The sequence below is a fragment of the Panthera leo genome, chromosome B3 (genome assembly GCF_018350215.1).
Source record: "Panthera leo isolate Ple1 chromosome B3, P.leo_Ple1_pat1.1, whole genome shotgun sequence".
NCBI classification, from domain to species: domain Eukaryota; kingdom Metazoa; phylum Chordata; class Mammalia; order Carnivora; family Felidae; genus Panthera; species Panthera leo.
Window position 1 is genome coordinate 97254118 of NC_056684.1, and position 24947 is coordinate 97279064.

The window sequence follows — 24947 nt, forward strand, 5'->3', positions numbered from 1 at the left end:
TAACTGCTAACATTTTTAATTGCACCACCCATCTCCAGACTTCTGGAGGAATACTTTACCTTTACACTGCGAAATAAGTCTTTTTCTCTTGCTGTTGCTTCTTTGGAATGCATGAAACTATTCAAGGCTGTTTTTGCAGCTGTAAATAGAAAATAGAAGAATCTACTTCTGTGCAGAGAAGAAGCGATCAAAATCATTCATAAAAAGATTTTAAATACCTTTTCCCTTTTTCTGAACTCCAGGAGTAAGTTTCACTTTGTATCTTTAAGAAGGAATTACATGTATTACTAAATAGAAATTTCAAAACAATTCATAACTATTATGTCAGCTATTTTGAGTAAACTAAAGACGACTTACTTATAGTTTGTCATGGTGGAGTAAGGGGCACATATTGGGATGGCAAATAGTAATACATCTTCAGGATGTGGCTGCCCTGTCAAAGAGTCAAAGAGATTTTCCTAAAAGGGAAAAGAAAAACAATTATAAAATGCATACCAGTCCTAGAAAAAGGAAAACTCTAATATTTCAACACATATTTTTATCATTTTTATCTTTTTCTGATAGATCTTTTCCCCCCACCCTTCCCTCGATAGACCTTCAGTCTTAAGACCAAATGGTATTTATACTTCTATTCTCTACTAAAAATTTTTTCCATAGCATAATTCTCACATGATTTTCAAAATGGCACTTGTAAATACATACAAGGGAAAAAGGAGAAAAAACTTGTTGGATAACAGTACATTGCAGAAAACTGCTATGGATTAAAAATAATGTATAATAATGACCACAAATCGATTTAAATCCATTGCATGGAAATGAGACTGATACTTTGGCTAGACCAGTAGTTCCTGACCACGGGGATTTTTCTGTCCCCATTCCCCACTCCCCTCCACCCCTGGACACTTTTGCCTGTTCTTAAGGAAGAATCTTCTAGCCTTCTTAGAGTTGCTCTTTGGTGGGCTGCCTATAAGATGAGCCATATTTATTTAGCAACATGAATAACCTTAGACAAGATGCTTGGTGTTCAAGTAGTATTTACTATGTGCCATGGACTTCTCTAAATGCTTCATGTGTATTTTCAAAACAACTCTCTCCTGGTAAGGACAATTATCCCCACTCTTCAGATGAGGAAACAGAAGCACAAAAAACAATGGCTCAAGGTTGCAATTATATGTAGCAAAGTTAGGATTTAAACCCAGAATGTTGGACTCCAGAGCCTGTGATCTTGTCTTAGCTTTTAAAGTTTTAATTAGTGCTTGCTTCGGCAGCACATATACTAAAGTTTTAATTAGTTAGAAACTGTGTGTCAAATGTTCTGGGAACTAGACTGTAGTCATTGTGTGTCACTGTAGAGACCCCAACACAAAAATCATACCTCATTACCCTGTTGATCCAGATCTTGCTCTTCCTGCTCCAAACATAAAATTTTAAAAGTTAGCTATAACTTAAATTGAAATTCCACATGATTAAAAACTATGAGGAGAAAAAAATATTAATATAGCAAGACTATCACATTGAACCAACAGGTTATGGACCCCAAGAATGTATTCTTCAGTGTCACAAAACTCTAGTGAATTAATTTGTGCATCTAATATTTTATTTTATTTTTTTTTAACATTTATTTTTATTTTTGAGACACAGAGCATGAATGGGGGAGGGTCAGAGAGAGGGAGACACAGAATCTGAAACAGGCTCCAGGCTGTGAACTGTCAGTACAGAGCCCAATGTGGGGCTCGAACTCACGGACCGCGAGATCATGACCTGAAGTCGGACGCTTAACTGACTAAGCCACCCAGGCGCCCCGTGCATCTAATATTTTAGAGAACAATGCAATTCAAAGATAAAAAGGATTGTTCTCTGAAGTGTTTTTTTTTTTTTTTAAGGACTTTCATTTGGAGTACATGCTAAAACAGTAAAATGTAAAATGACAATTTAAAATTACAACTAAATTTGATGTTTGCCAAAAGAAAATGGAGAATCGTAGAATAGAACTTGTAAGAAGTTTTCACTATTAAGGTAAGCTTGGGGCGCCTGTGTGTCTCAAGTTGGTTAAGCGTCTGACTCTTGATTTTGGCTCAGGTCATGATCTCACCAAATGTGAGCTTGAGCCCCACATCAGGCTCTGTGCTGTGTGGAGCCTGCTTGGGACTCTCTCTCACACACACACACACACACAATAGGTAAATATAAAAGAAAAAGGTAAGTTTAATTTTGTTTTGCTTTGCTTAGATTATCTCCAAATAGATTTTTTATGTATGATTCATTATACCCCAATATTTATGAGTTTACAGTTTACAGAATGACAAATATGAGAACAGTGTAAAAAAATCTGAGGATCAAACTGAGTTATAACATCACTAAACAATAACATTGTCCAGAGGAAAACAACAGTAACACATTTAGAATCCCTGTAAGCATTATCTGCACTGAACAGAGCAAACAATTCTAACCAAAGCTTTAACTGCAATAAATAAAATGCAGGCTAAGTGAAATTTTTTCCAATTTTATAATCATTTGCTCAAGATTTCAAGATCTCAGGCAACCATCTTAACTGGAAAAAACTTAACTTCTAACTGGTTTTTCAACCAGAGCACTTGGCAGTTTCAACATCATGTAAGATAATACAGTATATATTCTCATAGAAAAATCTAGAGTAGCGCAAATTTATTCCTACTCCTCTTCAAGATAATCCCAATTATTTGTCTTATTTTAATGAAGTTCCCACTAGAATCAAAGCCTCTCCATACTTTTCTACGCTTACATCCTGGAAATGTAGTCTTTTATGCTTACATCCTGGAAATGTAGTCTTTTAGGTTGTATTTCTAAAATGACTTTCCATTAAGGATAAAGTTACCACTTGTCCTGGTTTTAGCACTTGTAAGCCTCATATTTTGGGAACCTGAGGTGGTTAGTGACCCTAATTAATAAAGCAAAAGCCCACATATGTGTGGTAGCCTTACCTTGTCATCATGTGGATCATCTACAGCCAAGTCTTGTAACTCTTGAGTTACAACCTCAAGGGAGGGAGTTTCTTTCTTTACGCTGTCTGAAGCCCTTTGTCCACCTCTGGGTTTCTGGGCTGTTTCTTCACAGGTTCATCCTTTGTTTTTCCTTTCTTCCCCTTTTTCCCCTTTTCTTCTTTGTTTGAACCTGCAGACTTTAATTCATAGAAGTAAAATAATGTAAGTATGTTCAATATTGTCAATATTTAAAAATTTTTTTTATTTATTTGTTTAATTTACATCCAAGTTAGCATACAGTGCAACAATGATTTCAGGAGTAGATTCCTTAATGCCCCTTACCCATTTAGCCCACCCCCCACCCCACAACCACTCCAGTAACCCTCTGTCCTCCATATTTGAGTCTATTATGTTTTGTCCCCCTCCCTGTTTTTATATTATTTTTGCTTCCCTTCTGTTAATCTGTTTTGTTTCTTAAAGTCCTCATATGACTGAAGTCATCATATGATATGTCTTTCTGTAATTTCGCTTAGCCTAATACCCTCTAGTTCCATCCATAGTTGCAAATGGCAAGATTTCATTCTTTTGATTGCCAGGTAAGACTCCATTGTATATATATACCACATCTTTATCCATTCATCCATTGATACATTTGGGCTCTTTCCATACTTTGGCTATTGTTGATAGTGCTGCTGTAAACATTGGGGTGCATGTGTCCCTTCAAAAAATCATACCTGTATCCCATGGATAAATGCCTAGTAGTGCAATTGCTGGGTCCTAGGGTAGTTCTATTTTTAATTTTTTGAGGAACCTCCATACTGTTTTCCAGAGTGGCTGCACCAGCTTGGATTCCCACCAGCAGTGCAAAAGAAATCCTCTTTCTCCACATCCTTGCCAACATCTGTTGTTGCCTGAGTTGTTCATTTTAGCCATTCTGACAGGTATGAGGTGGTATCTCATTGTGGTTTTGATTTGTATTTCCCTTAAGATGAGTGATGTTGAGCATGTTTTCATGTGTCAGTTGGCCATCTGGATGTCTTCTTTGGAGAAGTGTCTATTCATGTCTTTTGCCCATTTCTTCACTGGATTATTTGCTTTTTGGGTGTTGAGTTTGAAAAGTTCTTTACAGATTTTGGATCCTAACCCTTTATCTGATATGTCATTTGCAAATATCTTCTCCCATTCCGTCGGTTGCCTTTTAGTTTTACTGATTGTTTCCTTCTCTGTGCAAAAGCTTTTTATTTTGATGAGGTCCCAGTATTTCATTTTTGCTTTTGTTTCTCTTGCCTCTGGAGACATGTTGAGTAAGAAGTTGCTGCAGCCAAGATCAAAGAGGTTTTTGTCTGCTTTCTCCTTGAGGATTGATGGCTTCCTGCTTTACATTTAGGTCTTTCATCCATTTTGAGTTTTTTTTTGTATATGGTGTAAGAAAGTGTTCCAGGTTCATTCTTCTACGTGTTGCTGTCCAGTTTTCCCAGCACCACTTGCTGAAGAGACTGTCTTTATTCCACTGGATATTCTTTACTGCTTTGTCAAAGATTAGTTGGCCATACGTTTGTGGGTCCATTTCTGGGTTCTCCATTCTGTTCCACTGATCCGAGTGTCTGTTTTTGTGCCAATACTGTCTATATTTTAACAAAAATGTATTGAATCCTACCATATGATAGGCTGTGGTCTGGATGCCCCTTAAAAAACAAAGGAAGAAAAGACTTTTAGATGTTACTTACCCCCAGCAATTTCATGATGAGTTCACGTTCTTCTTCATCTTGGTCTTTGTATTTTTCCTTCATTTTTTTCATTTTACTCTACAAAATCAAAAGATTGTACTTGGAAAACTTCAGTTAAAAAATGTCAACAAATGTTTGTAAAGAAAAGGTGCTCCTGGGTGCCTGGGTGGCTCAGTCGGTTGAGCGTCTGACTTCAGCTCAGGTCATGATCTTGTAGTCTGTGAGTTCGAGCCCCACATCGGGCTCTCTGCTGACAGCTCAGAGACTGGAGCCTGCTTCGGATTCTGTGTCTCCCTCTCTCTCTGGCCCTTCCCTTCTTGAGCTCTGTCTCTCTCTCTCTCTCTCAAAAATAAACAAACATTAAAAAAAAAATTAAAAAAAAAAAAAGGAAAGGTGCTCCTATTCTCTGTCAGAAATGGTTACCAAGCAAGGTACCATTATAATAAACAACATGGAGGCTAAGAAGATGGATAAACCATAGTCCTCAGCCTCAAGGAGTTTACCATCTGGTAGAAAAAAATACATATAAGAGCAAGGATAAATTAATGCAACATATTCTAAATGCAAACATTATTCCTAAGATACTTCAGAGAAAGAAATTTCTTTCAGCTTAAGCAAGAACTGTGGGGAAGAAATAAAGTAAAACTTGAAAGTCTTAAGTAAATTTTATAGTATCAGGGATTATATAAAAAGCAGGATTATAAGGTAAAAACAGGACAGTATACTAACAGCAAGTTATTGCATTTGGTTGGAGTCAGGATATACATACAGAGGAAGAACAGGAAACAAGGCAGCAAAGCTAGTCTGGATAAAGGCAAGGCACTTAAGGCTTTGAATTTTCTCAACAAACTGGCTTTATCTTTACCTTTTACCTGGGCTACACTTCCAAATCACCTAATTTTTTTTTTCGCCCAGTAATTTTTAAAAACAGACATCTAGGCCTCACCTCCAAAGATTTTTGTCTTTATTAATCTTAGCTGGGGCCCAAATACAAATTTTACAAGATCTTATAAATCTTGTAAAATCTTTACAAATTTTAAAGATTTCTTTAAACAGGACACAAAAAAAACTAACTATAAAAGATTGATGATTCAGATTTCATTAAAATTAACAGATGCTGCTCATCAAAAACACATGAAAAAAAAGCAAGACTGAGGGTGCCTGGTGGCTCAGTGAGCTGAGCATCTAACACTCAATTTTGGCTTGGGTCATGATCCCAGGGTCATGGAATCAAGCCCTGTGTTGGGGCCCTTGCTGAGCATGGAGCCTGCTTGGGATTCTGTTTCTCCCTCTGCCCCTCTCTCTCCAGCTCAAGAGCTCCCTCTCTGCCTAAAATAAAAAAATAAAAAAAGGAAGCCTGAAAAGTATTTCTAACATATACATCCAAGAAAAGACCTATATTCAGAATTTCAAAGAACTCATATACATTAATGACAAAGCTGGACAACCTAATTTTTACAACTGGGCACTTCAAAAAGAGGACAGATGTCTAGTAAACATGAAAAAGTGTTCAATATCATTAGTATTCAGGGTCATACAAATTAAAGCCAGAATAAGACTGTGGTATATACATGCTTGAATGACCAAAAGACCCCTGACGATACCAAATGTTACAATGCAGAACAATTATAATTCGGATATTCTGCTTGAGAGGAAATTGGTGAAGTACTCCAGAAAACTGGTAGTTCTCTACTAAAGCCAAACACAACATGAATGCTATAAATCAGCATTCGACTCTTAGCTATACACAACAGCGATTAAGATTTTTTTTTTTGGTGGGAATACTAATTAGGCACAAGTGTGGGCTTTCTGGAAGAGTGAGTACTGGAAACATTTAAGTATCACATGATGGTGGCTTCACAGATACATGTGTGTTTAAAAATTCACTGATCTAAACAGTCTAGATTTGTGCATTTTACTATATGTACATTATGCCTCAAAACAAAAACAACCTTGAAAGGGGCGCCTGGATGGCTCAGTCTATTGAGCGTCCGACTTCAGCTCAGGTCATGATCTCACGGTTCGTGGCTCTGTGCTGACAGCTTAGAGCCTGGAGCCTGCTTCAGATTCTGTGTCTCCCTCTCTCTCTGCCCCTGCCCACTTGCACTCTCTCTCAAAAAAAGTAAAAGCATTAAAAAAAAATTTCTTTTTAACCTGACAGTAAAATGAACAATATTATCATGAAACTGAACCAAGAAATGGAAAACCCAATGAAAAGAACAGTTTGGAAAACAGAAGTTAGGAAACTCAACTTTGAAGAAACAAAACTGAATGGACCTATCATCACTGGAGAAAATTTAATTAGCATATACAGTACAACTTTGGTTTCAGAGCCTAATCTGTTCCATATACATGCTTATAGTCCTAAGCACTTGTATATTCTTTTTGTTTTAATGTTTTATTTATTTTTGAGAGAGTGCAAGCAGGGAGGGGCAGAGAGAGAGAGACACAGAATCCAAAGCAGGCTCCAGGGTCTGAGCTGTCATCACAGAGCCCGACACAGGGCTCGAACTCAGACCATGGGATCGTGACCTGAGCCGAAGAAGGCCGCTTAGCCAACTGAGCCACCCAGGTGCACCCCCCCTCCTTTTTTTAATGTCTAAGCACTTGTATATCAAAGTGAATTTCAAGAACCATTGGCTCCATTGTGATCCAGCGTCACATACTACTTGTATTCCAAGATATTGCTCATTTATCATTAGCTAAAATTTATTAGAAATGTGTGCTGCTCTTGTGAAACACTCACAGAACAAGTTACTGGTGCAGCCTCTCTGGAAAACAGTATGGAGGTTCCTCAAAAAACTAAAAATAGAACTACCCTACGACCCAGCAATTGCACTAGTAGGCATTTATCCAAGGGATACAGGTGTGCTGTTTCGAAGGGACACATGCACCCCCATGTTTATAGCAGCACTATCAACAATAGCCAAAGTATGGAAAGAGCCCAAATGTCCATCGATGGATGAATGGATAAAGAAAATGTGGTATATATATATACAATGGAGTATTACTCAGCAATCAAAAAGAATGAAGTCTTGCCATTTGCAACTACGTGGATGGAACTGGAGGGTATTATGCTAAGTGAAATTAGAGAAAGACAAAAATCATATGACTTCACTCATCTGAGGACTCTAAGAGACAAAACAGATGAACATATGGGAAGGGAAACAAATATAAAAAAAAGGAGGGGGCACAAAACAGAAGAGACTCATAAATGTAGAGAACAAACTGAGGGTTACAGGACGGGTTGTGGGGGTGGGTGGGCTAAATGGATAAGGGGCACTAAGGAATCTACTCCTGAAATCATTGTCGCACTATATGCTAACTAATTTGGATGTAAATTTAAAAAAAAAAAAGTAGGGGCGCCTGGGTGGCTCAGTCGGTTAAGCGTCCGACTTCAGCTCAGGTCACAATCTCGCGGTCCGTGAGTTCGAGCCCCGCGTCGGGCTCTGGGTTGATGGCTCAGAGCCTGGAGCCTGCTTCCGATTCTGTGTCTCCCTCTCTCTCTGCCCCTCCCCTGTTCATGCTCTGTCTCTGTCTCAAAAATAAATAAACATTAAAAAAAATTAAAAAAAAAAAAAAGTAAAGAGCCAAAAGTAAAGTACAGAAACCAAGAGAGGGGGATGAACAATATGATCTTCGTGTACGTGACTTCTTCCCAAAATTGGTATTTTGTATAACAAAGGCAGAAATTTGGTCTTTCTTGTTTACCACTGAATGTGCAGTACCTAGCAGGGTAGCTGGTACAAAGTAAAAGTAAAACCTTGCATTGCAAGTAACCTGTTTTGCATGTGTTCCACAAGCCAAGCAAACATTTCTAATAAATTTTAACTTGATAAATGAGCGATGTCTTGCAACACGAGTATTATGTGACACTGAATGTCACATGATCACAAATTTCCTGATTACAAAGTGCTTTGGATAACAAGCATGTTTCCAGAACCGATAATGCTCACAAACCAAGGTTTTACTATACTTAAAAACCTACCCACAAACTGCCAAAATACCAGGTCCAGTTATAAGCAAACACTATCTATCACATTTCAAGGAACGATCTCCATTTTATACAAAGTTCTAGAGAGCAGAAAAAGGAAAACCTTCCAAACTTATTTTATGAAACTGGTATAACCTAGATAGCAAAACCCCAAGGGCAGTATGAAAAATCAGAGGCCAATTTAATCGATTTTCTTAAGTAATTTACCACATTAACTAAGGGAAGAAAAAGCATAAGGAAGTAAAAGAAAAATGCAGCAAAGGCATTCAATAAATTTAATCTTATTAAAAATAACCCCTCATAAAGGCTATCTACCAACCAACAACTCCCAGGAAACATCCCACAATGATAAAAATCTTAGCAACAGTCCCTTTAATGTATAATTAACAAAGATACACACTATTATTACTTCTATGCAACACTGTACTAATGTTTGAGCCAATGCAAAGAACAGAAGTAATAGATATTACGATTAGAAGAAAAGCCATTATTTGGAGACACTAATGCTGCCTACAAATGGAATACTAAAATGTACAATAAGATTACCTAATACTAAATCAATGTAAGAAAATCATCTCCCCACAAACCAGTAATGATAGGAAGTGAAAGTTTTAAAAATATACCATTAACAAAAAGAAAAATTATAAGCAGGAACAGATAAGATGTATAAAACTCTATGGGAAAATATATCTTTACTGAAGACTATAAAATATTCTTACAAGACTATAGTCACATTCATGGACAGGTAAACTCAATGTGGTAAAGATGAAAGTTCTCCACAAAATTATCTAAAACTTCAATGTCTTTTAATAAAGATCCTCAGGATTTGCCTTGGAATTTTATCTGCAGAATATTTCATTGTATGAAAGCACCATGTTATTTTATGTTGTTGGGCATTTAAGATTTTTTTCAATTTTTGGTTTGTTTTTTGCAATTACAAATATCAACCTGATGAATATCCTTATGCTAGTGCATGCACATGGTTTTTTTAGGATAAATTCCTAAAGGTAGAATTGCTGAGTCAAAGGGTCAATACATTGTTAGGACTCTTGATGGGAATTCCCATGGTGTGCACTCAAACATTTACTGAATGACTGAATACACATTTTCTATTAATTTGATGGGTGGAAATTCCTTTTATCACTTTTTTTTTTTTTCACATTTGCCATCGGTCTTTCCATTTTATAAATGGTTCTTTTTGTCACCTGGAATTATTTTTTTTTTAACATGACTAACCACTAATTTTGAGTATTTGACACTTTCCCCAGTAATCTGTAATAGTATTTTATCACATACTAAATGTTTAAATATTACAGTTAATGTCCTATGTCTAGATTTTATTCAGTTTCACTTTTTGTATTTGGCTTTTTCTATGTTAATACCATACTGTTTTAATAGTTCTAACATGAAATGTTTTACTACCTAGTAGGGAAATCCCTCCTCAATCTTCTTTTTCAAGATTTCCTTAGCAACTCTCTAATATTTATTCTTTGAAATGAACTTTAGAATTATTTTATCAAGTAAATTAAAATCTCAACTGTGATTAAAGTCATGTTGAATGTACAAGTTTATTTACTTTGAGAGAGCATGCACGGTAGGCAAAGAGAAAGAGAGGGAGAGAGTATCCCAAGCAGGCTCCACACTGTCATAGTGCAGAACCCAATGTGAGCTCGAACTCACAAACCATGAGATCGTGACCTGAGCCAAATTGAGAGTCGGTGGCTTAACCGACTGAGCCACCCAGGTGCCCCTGAATGTACCTATTAATATGAGGAGAATTATATTCTTCTCTTCCATATGCTCAGCACGTCCCTTTATTTTTTTGAGGTCCATTGGAAAAAAAATCCAGGAAATTGTGACCACTATGGATGGAGGGAAAATCATAAAACATGACCTTTATTAAGATTTCAAAGGAATTTAATTTTTATAGTGATAAATGGATACATATTAGCTCACAATTTCCTCTTTTTACACTGCTACAGCATTTTTTAAAGTATATTCTGTATCTACTATCTCTTCCTTCATTATCCACCTTTAATAAGAAATATAGGACCTCTAACCAAAATCTCATTAATATTTGAAAAAAACAAATATCACTAAATATCACTAACGACCAGCACCAGCTGTTACTAGCAGAGTGTCACTAGCAAATCACAATCTTCTAATTCTTCTTCTACATAAAATGAGAGCTTGTATCTAGATGATCTTCAAGGAACATAGAACAGTGATCTCCATGTTCCCAAACCTTGTCTCTTTTTAACTAATTTTCAAAGAAACTCACATAGGATTATTTTTTTGCCTACATCTTTTGTTTCGCTTAAACTTTAAAAAATTAAGAGCCTCATAACTTCATTTGTGAGCCAAGGAGTACTAAGTTTAACAGTTCACTCCCAAGTTTTATTACCTTTTGTCCTCGCTTCATTGGCTGCACAGCTGGGACACTTTTGCTTGTGTTCTGATGAGTTTCAATGTGTAGAGCATTTTCTTTTTCTTTGTCCTTTACCTCTATCACTTCTAAATCCCCTGAGTCACTTGGAAGCTTTTTCTTCTTCATTTCCCTAAACATAAATGAAATGGGAACATCTAATTCTTTGAATTTCAAATCTTTAGTGCCTTAAAATAGTACAGGGGAAGGAGAACATGTACAATATGTAAAAGATCATGGCTCCTGCTTAACTTCATAACCACCAGGCTACACTATAAAAGAAGCACAAATCATCACACTGGAAAAAGTTGAAAATTTTTTGTTCATGGATTTATCATTCTGTCAGCCAGGCTTAATACACCGTTACACCCTTTACTTATCCTTACTCAGTAGCCACATTCAGTCCCTCCACACCTTAATGACCAGGCACTGGGATCTGCAGTCTTAAGTCAGCATGGCCTTGACTGATCTTAAATATTCAATAAAATATCTGTTGCCAGGTTAGTTGAATAAATAATTGTATAAAAATATGCAGATTAAAAAGGAAGGGGAAATTCTATTACTATGCTATTTTTCATGTGCAATCTTTTTATCCCCACTGCCACTGTCTAGTCCAGGTCCTCATCACTTCCTACCTAGACCTTCCTCCAGTGTTTCCCCGTAATCTGCTCTATGTGAACTTCTAGTCTTCCTACCTATATCACATTCCCATTTAAAGTCTCCCAAAAGTGCTCATCACTTTCAGGAGAAAGTCCAAAAATCCTTAATTTATCATTCTAATAACTTCTCCACTTTTGGTCCAAATTCACTTTGCCAATCTTACCATCTACCAGTTCACAAACATGAACTTTTTGCTCCTTTCACCTCAGTCTATCATTTCCCCAAAGCACTATGTGTAATATTTCCAATTCCATGCCCTGTTCTGTTCATGCTTATTTTCTTCTGAATCTCTGACCATCTTATCTTCATTTACCTAAATAAGTTCTAACACATCTTTAACGTATACTTATGATGGTATTTCCCAAAACACCTGAACTCATAGCAATTTCTCACCCCTGAACTACTGTATCCCTACCATATGGCTCTTTCCTGATCCAGGACTCAAAAACTTCTCGAAGGCACACATTTTATATTTTACCTCTTTGTATACTCAGTATCTAGCATAGTGCCATGTCCTCAGAGAGATCACTGAAACTGTTTCATGACTACCTTCGTAAAACAAAAAGGCCTACTGTCCACTCCACCCTAGGGTCTCTAGGGTGCTTTACTAGCTGTATAGCCCTTTTCTTTTCTTTTTTTTCTTTTTTTTAGCCCTATAGTGGGTTTTTTTCTTTTACCCTGTAGTTGTCTCTTTCCTTCTGCTTTCCCCTTTCTATTTGCCTTCCGAGGCCTGCTATGTTAAAAAAAAAAAGAAAGAAAGAAAGAAAAAAAGTCTTTTTATTAAATAAAACTTTCCTAGTTATTTTCAAGTATTCCTGTCAATATTATCCTAGAACCAGTCAATTTAATGCACTGCAATCGCTATTGCATATATTTATGTAACAAAGGGTCTCACTCACGTTACTTTACCTATCTCACTGATTGTAGTGACAGATCAGGGCTCTAAAACAGAAAAACCTATGAGAGCTGAATATTAAGAACTAAACAAGGTTTATGCTAAATCTTGGTAATTTTAACAAGGGAAGTCTTTGGAATAGCCAAGTGATCTGTCATAACTGAACTGTCAGTAAGAAAAAAAATTATATGCTTTTCAGTTAGATAACACAAATATGTTTACCTTCTTTCCTTGGCTGACAAATGTCTCCGGCTCTGTAATTTACTGTCACTCTATTAAAATTAAAACAAAAAAAAAACACAAGCAAATACAAACAATAACATCACTACTATTAATTTTTCAGAAAGTAAAATTAAAAAGTACAAAATTACTCATTGAGAAGAACATGATGTTCTTCATAGAACTTTGAAAACAGCTTACCATACTAGAAGATTCTTCTTTTGAAGCCAATTTCTGGAGGGACCTATGAAAACAGAACGAGGCATCTACTAGGTTGTAAATGGCATTCATTTAAAGTCTGCAAACATTCCCGTATCATACGCTTAATTACTGGCAATCCTACAAACTTTCAACATTGACAAAATTTTAAAAAACATAATCAAATTGCTCATCTCACACTTCTAAATATATTCTTAAATAGCAGACATGTATTAAACACTTACTATGTCCCAGGCACTGCCAGATGCTTTATATACAAATAATCTTCACCAAAACCCAATGAAAGGAGTAACATTCCATTTTCACAGAGAATGAAACTTAAGCTGAGACACAGAGTAAGTTACCCTATGACACCCCCTAAGACCCAATTCTGGTCAGACTCCTAAGGTGTTCCTAATTATTCCAGTGATAGAGCTTTCAGAACTATGTTATTGTTTACCTGGTGATCAATAAGACATTAAAGATTAAAACACCTATTTTTTTTTTAATGGAACTGCCTCTCTTACATTATTAGCATTTATATTCATTTACTTGTTTCTATTTTGACCATTTTCATATTTACTGTATTTTTCTACACTGGGTCCTCGAAATTTCTTTACAGAGATCTAGCCCCCCAATCAAACAGTAAAAAGATAATAAGACTGTAGGACAATGGATGGTAAAAGTACTGAAGTCAATCATGTTATTATCTTTGTAAGGATTAACTCTTCCATCATTCCCAGCTATAATAGGTTTTAATTACCTTTGAGATTGAAGGTGGGACAAATCAATGGTAGTGTCAGGATAATTTAATGTGTCTTCGCCTTCATCCATCATTTCAGCAATAGGTTCCTGATCTTTTACCACTTCTTCAGATTCTCCTTCATCTTCCGAGCTCTCTTCCTGAATTATTTCATCATTTAGCTCATCTCCACCACTGTGAATAGTGATATCCTCCTGGTCAACCTGACTCATAAGCTCCACTTCCACAGGAGTTTCGTGTGATTCCTCTTTATCTTCGTCACTGCTACTGTCACCTCCGTCTGTAGAATCATCATTAAGAAAAGTCAGAGTGCTATCACCATAACAAAACTAGAGGATTACCTTGAAAACTTCAAAAACAATAATATTCTGTTGATTCCCTGTGTCTCCAAGACATCACCAAAAAAAAAAAAAAAAAAAAAAGCCTGATCACATCCCCAAAGGGTACTCAGACAAAAAAGGATTCTCTTGTATCATGAACTGGTTGGAATAAATGCTCTCCGAAATACTTTACCACAATAAATATCTTGGACAATGCAATCATTTCTACAACGAAAACTTTAACTTGTCTTGGTTAGGTATTTCCAAAGAGGAGGACAGGAAAAGTAATTCCATAAATTCTACTGCTGTTATTGTAATTTGCACATGAGAAGTGAAATGAGACAATACATGCAATATAATTGGCACACAGAAGGTATTCATACCTTTCCAAAAGAAACACTGTCTAGTAATAATATTATCTAATTGGCTCCCTAATAAAAGGAGATGCCATCACCATCTGACAAAGACGGTTGTGAGAATTCAGTTAAAAATAATGTAAATAGGGGCGCCTGGGTGGCTCAGTCGGTTAAGTGGCCGACTTCGGCTCAGGTCATGATCTTGCAGTCCGTGAGTTCGAGCCCCACGTTGGGCTCTGTGCTGATAGCTCGAAGCCTGGAGCCTGCTTCTGTGTCTCCCTCTCTCTCTGCCCCTCCCCCATTCGCACTCTGTCTCTCTCTGCCTTTCAAAAACGAATAAATGTTAAACAAAAAAATAAAATAAAATAAAAATAACGTAAAGAACTTTGTACAGTGTCAGAAACATTGTGAAAATTCAAAGAAATAAAATCTTGTGATACAACAGTAGTCATAAATGAAGCCACAATATTACTCCTAAAGAAGAATGACCCTAGGAAAAAGAATAACTGTAAAAGTAAAACAGTGGGCATACTTTCCCTATTCCTTCAGGTAGGTGAGTAAATTTATTCCAGCAACCACAGTTGCTCTCTACTTGAAGCAAATGTATTATTACATCAAGCCAAAGTCTCACATGAGAAATTCTACTTATTATAAATTCATCTCTGTATAAGTTCTAATTATTAAATCCAAAAGTAAATGCTCATTCACAAATACCTGAGTCTATCTTTGCTGAACACATTTACATATGACCCATTAAATACTGAAGTTTTACTACATTTGTTTATATAGTAGTTATGGTCCAATTAAATACTTTATAATTCATTAGAACAAGTATGTTTAACATTTCCAAACACAAAATTCAGTAAAATTGACAGCAACTGTATTTTTGAAATTTTAATTATCCCAAAGTAGATATGATCTTCTAAGAATTCAGAAGCAAAACTAGACAAAAGGTAACACTATAAGCTACTTTATTAAAATCTGTAAACTACCTAGTTGTTCCATTTCTTCTGATATGAGTTCACGTGTGCAACTTGCCAATGTTTCCATGTCTTCATCCTGCACTCTGACTTTTCTTTCACCCCGATGTCTCCAAATACAAGACTCATCTACCTATGGAAATAGTTATTTTTCACTGATGAAACTTTAGGTAAGACTAAAGAAAATTTAAAAAAACATTAACAAAGAAGCTGAAGGATACCTTAAAGAGGAAACTAAACCCCATCATTAGATACGAGGGAGGAAGGAAATTCTTCTTTCCTATAAAAGATAATAAACATAAATGTTAAAAATTGTCTTTTTCCATTTTATGCTTACAAATTATCTGACACCAATGGTCACATTTATTTGGTCTTTTCTCTGTCATGAAGGAACACAGAATTTGGCATTATGTATAGGAACAGGAATTAAGAAAGAAAAAATATGAATGCTTGCTATCATCTTTGGGTTAGTCAATCCCTGAATAATCTTTTAGAAAAAAAGGGCATGTTATATGAAAGCACATCCTCATCAAGAAAAATATCTATGGAGATGACATAACAAATGCTAAATCTGCCACAGCAGCACAAAATTTTCCTTATTTCATAATAGATTTCATATATGAAATCAGAATAATTTCTGTTCTGAAAATATTAGTAAGTAATGGTCCTCAAACCGGTCTCCATAATCATTACCTCGTATCATGAAGCTTCCTGTTGTCAAATATTCTCCAGTTGGTGCTGTTTTAGACACCTGAGGAACACAATACCACATCATACTGTTGTCTTAAGACACGTGTTTTTAAATTTTTCACTCAAGAAAGTAAAGTCATATTTAAGTAAATAGCACTATCTCCTGAAAAGTTTATGATTTAGTAAAAATTCTCAATACTGAAATATCTCTTCAAAGACAGATATACCATTGGCAGTAACAAAGAAAAGAAATAATGAAGGATATACTACATCAATAATTTTCAAATGCCATGGATTAGAGGCAGAACTTGTTCACACATTTCCTCTGGTTTGAGATATAATAGGAAAAATAAGAAAAGTTTAATAAAACTATATTTACTAAAATAAAACTATACTGGGGCGCCTGCCTGGGTGGCTCAGTCGATTAAGCACTTGACTTCGGCTCAGGTCATGATCTCATGGTTTGTGAGTTTGAGTCCTGCATCAGGCTCTGTGCTGACAGCTCAGAGTCTGGAACCTGCCTCAGATTCTGTCTCTTTCTCTGCCCCTCCCCCACATGTGTGCGCATGCACTCTCTCTCTCTCTCTCTCTCAAAAATAAACAAAAAAATTAAAAAAACAAACTATATTTATTAAATAAAGTCCTTTCCTAAGATACTGTTTTGGGGGTAGTAAAATAACCTTTCATTTTAGGAAATAAAATGATGTATTTAAAAACTGTATGCTATCTGCGAAACCCCCAAGTGTGAGAGTACCTTTGTCATAGTTTTTGGAGGGATTAAAAGCACACTAATTTCACCATTAAAAAACCTGTTCAATGAAAGAATTAAAACCACTTTTATAACAGGCAGAAAATATAATACCAGAAATGACATTAATTTCCTGAAAACACAGTATCATAGCATAAGCAGAAAATGACTATAAATAGATACAAGATGAACCTAAGGGAGGATAATAGTAATGAATTCTTTATCTTGCTGTATAGCTGTAAGACCCTGTAATATATCATTATCAATTGCAATTACTGAAAATGTGAAACAGAAAATGAAGTCATAAATGGAGTGAAGTATCAAGTAACAGCAATAACAACAAAGAAGGACAATTACTAAAGCCAAATGAATAAAAAACACTGGATATAACTATTTTTCAGGAAGGGCCAAAGAGGGATCAGAAAATTCCAACAAAGATGAAGAGGAACACTCTTCATCTTATATAACTGCATAAATCATTCTCTTCCTTTAGGTGTCTGCTCAAATCTTACTTTCCTAGAAAGGCCTTCCCTGACACTACTTTCAAAATGGTAGCCCCAATCACTCTTTAGTGACTACTCTGCTTTAAAGAAAAAACGTCACAGCACTTGTTACCAGACATCATGCATGTGTTTTTCTCCACCACCAAAATGTCACCTCAATCAAAGTAGGTACTTTGCCTTGTTGACTTCTATACCCTCAAAATTTGGTACACAATAGCTCTTAATAAATTAAGAAAAAGGACCACAGCCCTTATTACCTGATGATGGTACACCCACCAAGCACTAGTGATAACTCGTGCATCCCAGGCAGCACTGTAGCAAAGTGCCATTGTGCCAGCTTCAGTCAAGGTCCGAGGCGGAATGGGTTCTCCTGTGATATAAACACCACAATGCTTCAGTACCCAAGTACAGAGTTTCTATACAGCAAGACCTGAAAATCACATGCAACATGATGGATTTGATCCTCTTACATCTTAAATACTGATACCACATTTTAATTTCATATTACATGAAGTTACGATTTTTATTAACAATATATTTACAACATCACTCACATTCAGGGAAATGTAAATCAAAAACCACAATGTACTATCACCTCACACCTGTCAGAATGGCTAAAATCAAAAACACAAGAAGCAACAAGTGTTGGCAAGGATGTGGAAAAAAAGGAACCCTTGTATACTGTCGGTGGGAATGTAAACTGGTGCAGCCACTGTGGAAAAAAAGTATGGAGGTTGCTCAAAAAATTAAAAATACAACTACCATATGATCCAATAATTGTACTACTGCGTATTTACCCAAAGAATACGAAAACACTAATTCAAAAGGATATATGCACCCCTATGTTTATCTCAATATTATTTACAACAGCCAAATTATGGAAGCAACCCAAGCATCCATCAATCGATGAACAGATAAAGAAGATGTTGCGTACACACACACACACACACACACACACAATGAAATATTATTCAGTCATAAACAAGAATAAAATCTTGCCATTTGCAACAACATAGATGGATCTATAGAGTACACTGCTAAGCAAAGTAAGTCAGAGAAAGACAAATACAATATAATTTTACTCATATGTGAAATTTAAGAAACAAATGAACAAAAGGAAAAAAAAAAAGTGTCCATCAAGAAACAGACTCTTAACTAAAGAGAACAAACAGATGGTTACCAGAGGAGAGATGGGTGGGGAGATGGGTGAAATAGGTGAAGGGGATTAAGAATACACATTTATCTTAATGAGCACTGAGTAATACACAGAATTGGTGAATCACTATTGTATACCTGAAACTTACAGAACACTGTATGTTAACTATACTGGCATATTTTATGCCAGATAAAAAAATAACAATTACAAATATATATTTACAAAGCAGGTTTTTAAACAGTCTAATAAAACAAATCAGAGAAGAAATGCCTTATCACTTATGTCAATAACTCTAACTTTATTCCAGAAAGAATCACCTAGAAAGGCCTAGTCAAAGTTTGAATTCTTCCAGAATTACTATAAATCACCTAAATTGTCAAAATGAAGAGAATATTAATATCTCCCTACAATTAGATTTCAAATACTTTTTAATTGGGATGTAATTCATGTACCATAAAATTCACCCTTTTAAAGTATATAATCCAATGGTCTTTAGTATATTCATAAAGCTACATAACCATTACCACTAATTCCAGAACATTTTCATTATCCCTCAAAGAAATCCTATATCCATAAATAGTCATTCTCCATTTTCCCAGCCCCTGACAATCATTAACACACTTTGTGTTTATGGATTTGCCAATTTTGGAATTTCATATCAATGGAATCATATATGTCTGGCTTCTTTCACCTAGCATAATGTTTTCAAGGCTCATCCCTGTTACAGCAATTATCAGTACTTCATCTCTTTTCAAGACTGAATAATATTCCATTGAATGGATATACAACTTGTTTATTATCAACTGATGAACATATGGGTTGTTTCTATTTCTTGGCTATTATAAATAATGCTGTTAGGAATATCTGCAAACAAGTTTAGTGTGGTCAGTTTGTCTATATAACTAGGAGTCGAACTGCTGGGTGACAAATTTTATGGTTAATTAAAAACAATTTTTTTTTAACGTTTATTCATTTTTGAGAGACACAGCATGAGTGGGGGAGGAGCAAAGAGAGAGGGAGACACAGAATCCGAAGCAGGCTCCAGGCTCCGAGCTGTCAGCACAGAGCCCGATGCAGTGCTTGAACTCACTGACCGTGAGATCATGACCTGAGCTGAAGTCGGAAGCTTAACAGAGTCACCCAGGTGTCCCCTATGGTCAATAGGAACTGCCAACTCTATTCCATAGTGGCTACATCATTTTCCATTCCCATCAGCAGCATATAAGGGTTCCAATCACTACAACCTTCCCCCATGTTTTGTCTATTTTTTTTTATTACGACTATTCTCCTGGGTGTGAAGTGGTACCTCTTTGTGGTCTTGATTTGCATTTCCCTAATGATGAATGATACTGAGGATCTTATGTGCTCACTGGCCATTCGTGTATATTTGGGAAAATATCTATTTGAATCGTTTGTCATTTAAAAACTTTTTTCCCTTTCTGTTGTTGAGTCTTAAGAGTTCTTTGGATACTGGTTCCTTAGCAGAAAGATAAATGACTTGCCAGTATTTTACTCTGTGGGTTGTCTTTTCACCTTTTTTTTTTTTTTAATGTTTATTTATTTTCGAGAGAGAGAGAGAGCGCCAGCGAGAGAGAGAGAGACAGAGTGTGAGTGGGGGAGGGGTGGAGAGAGAGGGAGACACAGAATCTGAAGCAGGCTCCAGGCTCTGATCTGTCAGCACAAAGCCCAATGTGGGGCCCAAACCCATGAACCATGAGATAATGACCCGAACTGAAGTCTGGCACTTAACCACTGAGCCACCCAGGCACCACTCTCCAACCCCCCCCGACCGTCTTTTCATTTTCTTAATAGCGTCTTTGAATTAAGGTTTTTAATTTTGATTTGTCTAATTAATCTGTTTTTCTTTGGTTACTTATGCTTCTGATGTCTTATCTAAGAAATGACTTCCTGATTCATTATGAGATTTATGCCTTACTATAACAGTTTTATAGTATTAGCTTTTAAGCTTACGTCTTTGATGCATTTAATTTTAATAAATGGTGTGAAGCAGGGGTCTAACTTTATTCTTTTGTACATGGATATTAGTCCAAGCACCACTTTTTGAAAACAGTATTCTATCTATCCCCATTGAATGGCTTTAATACCCTTGTGCAAAGTCTACTCTACAGACTATAAATGAGAACTCTCAATTCGCTTCAATGATTTATCGGTCCTTCCTCATACACCTTGCTCTTTATTACTGCTGCTTTACAGGAGGTTTTGAAATCAAGAGGTGTGAGTCCTCCAACTTTGTTCTTCATTTTAAACATGATTTGGCTGACCTGGGTCCTTTGCATTTTCATGTGAAATTTAGGATCAACTCATCAATCTTTGTTAAAAAAAAAAATAAAAAGGAAGCTGGAATTTTGACAGATTACATCAAATCTGGAGACTAATATGGGAAGTACTGCCATCAGAAAAATATTAAGACTTCCAATCCATAAACACTGAAAGTCTTTCCACTTAACTCTTCTTTAATTTCTTTCAATGATGTTTTTTATATTTGGGGTATATATCTTGCAACTTCTTTTTGGTGAATTTATTCATATTTTTTTAATGCTATTATAAATGGATGTTTTATTAGTTTACTTTAGTACCGTTCACTGTGAGTGCATAGAAATACAACTGACTTTTATATATCATACAAATGTATCCTGAACATTTGTAAAGTTATTAACTAATAATTTTGGGGGAATTCCTTGAGGTTTTAAATATATAAGATCATGTCATCTGCAAATGGAAATAGTTTTACTTGGTCTTTACCAATGTGGATATTTTTTATTTCTTTTTATTGCCTGTCTACTTAGAACATCCATACAAGGTTGAATAGAAGTAACAAGGATAGGAGCACCTGGTGGCTCAGGAGATTAAGTGTTTGACTTTAGCTCAGGTCAAGATCTCATGGTTCTTGAGTTCGAGCCCCACATCAGGCTCTGTGCTGACAGCTCAGCCTGGAGCCTGCTTCAGATTCTGTGTCTCGCTCTCTCTGCCCCTCCCCCACTTTTGCTGTCTCTCTCTCTCTCTCAAAAATAAATAATAAGCATCAAAAGATTATTTTTAAAAATTTAAAAACAAAAAGGGACAACAACAGACATGTTTGTCTTGTTCTGGATGTTAAGGGGAAAATTTTCAGTCTTTCACCATCAAGTATGATGTTAGCTCTGGGTTTTTCATAAAAATCCTTCACCAAGTTCAGGAGTTCCCTCATATTCCTAGTTTGTTGAGTGTTTCTATCACAAATATGTGTTGGATTATTGCCAACAGCCTTTTCTGCATCATTGAGATGATCATGTGGTTTTTGTCCTTCAACTATCAATACATTGATTAATTTTCATACATTAAATCAACCATTCCTGGAATAAACCCCTTTGTCACAGTGTACAATCCTTTTAATATGCTGCTGGATTCAGTTTTCTAATATTTTGTTGAGAAATTGTGTGCGTGTTCATAAGCAACACTGGCCTGTAGTTTTCAATTCTTGTGACATCTTTGATTTTGTTATGAGGGTAATACTGGGCTTAGAGAATGAGGGAGGAAGTTTTCCCATCTCTTCTATTTTTTGGAAGAGTTTGTGAAGCACTGGTGTTCAATCTTCTTTAAGTTTGGTAGAATTTGCCAGTGAAGCTACCTGGGCCTGAGCAGGTTGTTTTTTGGTTTTGTTTTTTTTAATTTTTTTAAATTACTATTTCAATCTTTTTACTTGTTATAGGTTTGATTTTCTATTTCTCCTTGAGTCAGTTTAGCTAGTTTGTATCTTTCTAGGAATGTGTCCATCTCATCCAAGTTATCTAATTTGTTGCCCTACAACTGTAGGTAGCATGCCCTCACAATCCTTTTCCCCCTCAGCAAATGTAACTTCTAAAGTTATTTAATAAATGCTCCAGACACAGACTAGAGATGTGACTAATGTTTATCACAGTGAAAAGTTCATTCTTCATTTAAAGAAACCATTTATGACAGGACTTCATTCTGCTGTCTTACTGCACATTCGCCACCCTGAATACTACACAAGCGTTGCTAAAATGGTGTTTTGTAAGAAGCAGCTAGGGCACTTTTTCTTTTAATCTTCTTGATTTCTGCAAAGTTGGTAGTAATTTCCCCTCTTGTGTTCCCAATTTTAGGAATTTGAATCTTCTCTTATTTTTTTTGGTCAGTCCAGTAAAAGTTTTATGAATTTTGTTGACCTTTTTTAAAAAAAACAAGTTTGGTTTCACTGCTCTTCTCTATTGTTCTTCTATTCTGTTGCATTTATTTCCACTCTAATCTTTATTAATTCCTTTTGTTCCTTACTATGGGTTCTATGCTTTTCTTTTTCTAGATCTTAATGTTACAGTTTTGTTAATGATTTGAAATATTTCTTTTTATAAACATTACAGCTATAAACTTCTAAGCACTGCTTTAATTGCATCTCCTATCATTTTGATATACTGTGTTTCATTTCACTCATCTCAAAGTATTTTCTAACACCCCCCTATGATTTTCTCTTTGACACTGGTTATTTATGACTGTGCTGTTTAATTTCCACACATTTGTGAATTTTCCAAATTTTCCTCTAGTAGTGATTTCTAATTTCACTCCATTATGGTCAGAAAACTTACTTTGTATGATTTTAGTAGTTTTAAACTTGTTAAGACTTGTCTTCTAGACTATCATATGGTTTAGCCTGGAGAACATACTAGGTGCACTTGAGAATTAGCCTACTGTTGTTAGGTGAGGATATCAGAGATTTATATTAGGTCTAGTTAACTTAAATATTTGTTCATATCTTCTATTTCCTAGTCAATCTTGTATCTAATTATTTATTATATCCATGACTTAAAGTTAGGTATTAAAGTCCTGAACTATTATTGCTGAACTATTTCTCTCTTTGATTCTGTCAGACTTTGCTTCAAGGGTATTCTAGGGCTCTGTTGTTGGGTGCGCATATATTTATAATAGTTATAAATATGTTGATGAATTGACCCTTTTATCATAATAAAGTGTCCTTTAACTTTATTAACAAATTTTGTCATATAATAAGTTTTGAATTAAAGTTTGGAATAATAAAGAGAATAAATAAAGTTTTGAATAATAAAGAGAAATATATTACCTGTTGGATTCTTAATTACACAGCTAGTAGCTCCATGAAGATCAGCATGTACATAAATGTCCCCTTAAAGACAAATGAGAAATAATACTTTAAGTCCTGTTCCTTTTTTTTTTCTTTTTTTTCTTCTTAATGGTTTTAATGGGTTCAGAATCCAAAGGGGATAAGAAGGCATAAAGTCCATTTCCCACGCCTAGGAGATCTCTCATAGTCTTCCTTAGAGGAAACAGCAATGGTAATATGGCAGATTACTAAAATGGTCAGTTCCTCTCTCCCTTGTTAGCCACACCTCTTTGCTCTGTGATCCTGAAGCTTCTCCCATCAAGTGGAGTCACTTCCCAGTCTCTCGAATCTGGACCTGCCCTGTGATCTGCCTTAGCCAGAATACAGCAGCTGTGACCAAGTGCCAGTTCTCAACCTAGGTCTTAATAGGCCTTATGTGCTTCCTCCCTTTCTCTCAGAAACTTGCTGAGTTACCGTGTAAGCAAGTCTAGGCTAGCTTGCTGGAGGGTGAGAGATGAGTCATCTAGCAAATGTAAAGGTCCTAAGGACCATGGATATTTGACATGTATGATGAGCAGTCAAGAGGTCAGACTAAGGGAAGAATGGTAAGAAATGAAGAAGGAAAGAAGCCAGGAGGCTTGTAAGCCACAGTGAGGACTGTGAGTTGTATTCTATGTGTGTGCTACCAATGAATAAACAAATGAACAAACAAATGCAGGAGTGAGATCTTTCCTCTTTTGTTAAGGAAAAAGGAAAGTTCCTAACAAGTAAAATGAGCAGCCATTGCTTGCCCCAACAGTTCGTCTGGGATTTGAAACTCAAAGAAGAGAAAAACTCATACTGCCCCAACACAAGCTGAGCTCAGAACAAAGCTACAGAAGAGAGAGACCATGCCCTAAGCACCATGGAATACCATGATCCCTGCTGCTTTCTTTTCTGGTCTGGGATCTGCAGTGGATATCAGATTAGTTCTGATTATTGGTTTCTGATACCCACACTGTGAAGGTTCAGCCACAGCGAGGTGGCTGTTATCAGCAAAGAAAAATAAATGAGAAGACTTACATACACCACAGGGCTTAAGTTCTTTTTCTAAATATGGAAAAAAAAGTTACAAACTTCCGCACTAAAAAAACAAGTCTTTAAAAATTTGATCTACACTAACTTTGGAGGACTGAGAGCTATTTTGTTATAATATAGAAGAGAATCAAAAGTCCAACACTGCAGATTAGCTCACCATTACTAATTTAGGAATATTCACTTAAAA

General features: G+C 35.9%; 1 protein-coding gene across 1 annotated transcript in view; it reads right to left on the reverse strand.

Annotated features, from left to right (window-relative positions):
* NEMF (nuclear export mediator factor) overlaps positions 1 to 24947 on the reverse strand; it is a 56327-nt gene that overhangs the window by 2877 nt on the left and 28503 nt on the right. The window contains 16 exon segments of the mRNA XM_042943111.1: positions 60 to 139; positions 219 to 262; positions 358 to 458; positions 1376 to 1408; positions 2961 to 3076; positions 3079 to 3157; positions 4688 to 4765; positions 11086 to 11239; positions 12884 to 12933; positions 13082 to 13124; positions 13842 to 14121; positions 15510 to 15630; positions 15719 to 15777; positions 16191 to 16248; positions 17696 to 17808; positions 23684 to 23746. Of these exon segments, the coding sequence (XP_042799045.1) occupies positions 60 to 139; positions 219 to 262; positions 358 to 458; positions 1376 to 1408; positions 2961 to 3076; positions 3079 to 3157; positions 4688 to 4765; positions 11086 to 11239; positions 12884 to 12933; positions 13082 to 13124; positions 13842 to 14121; positions 15510 to 15630; positions 15719 to 15777; positions 16191 to 16248; positions 17696 to 17808; positions 23684 to 23746 (1472 nt within the window).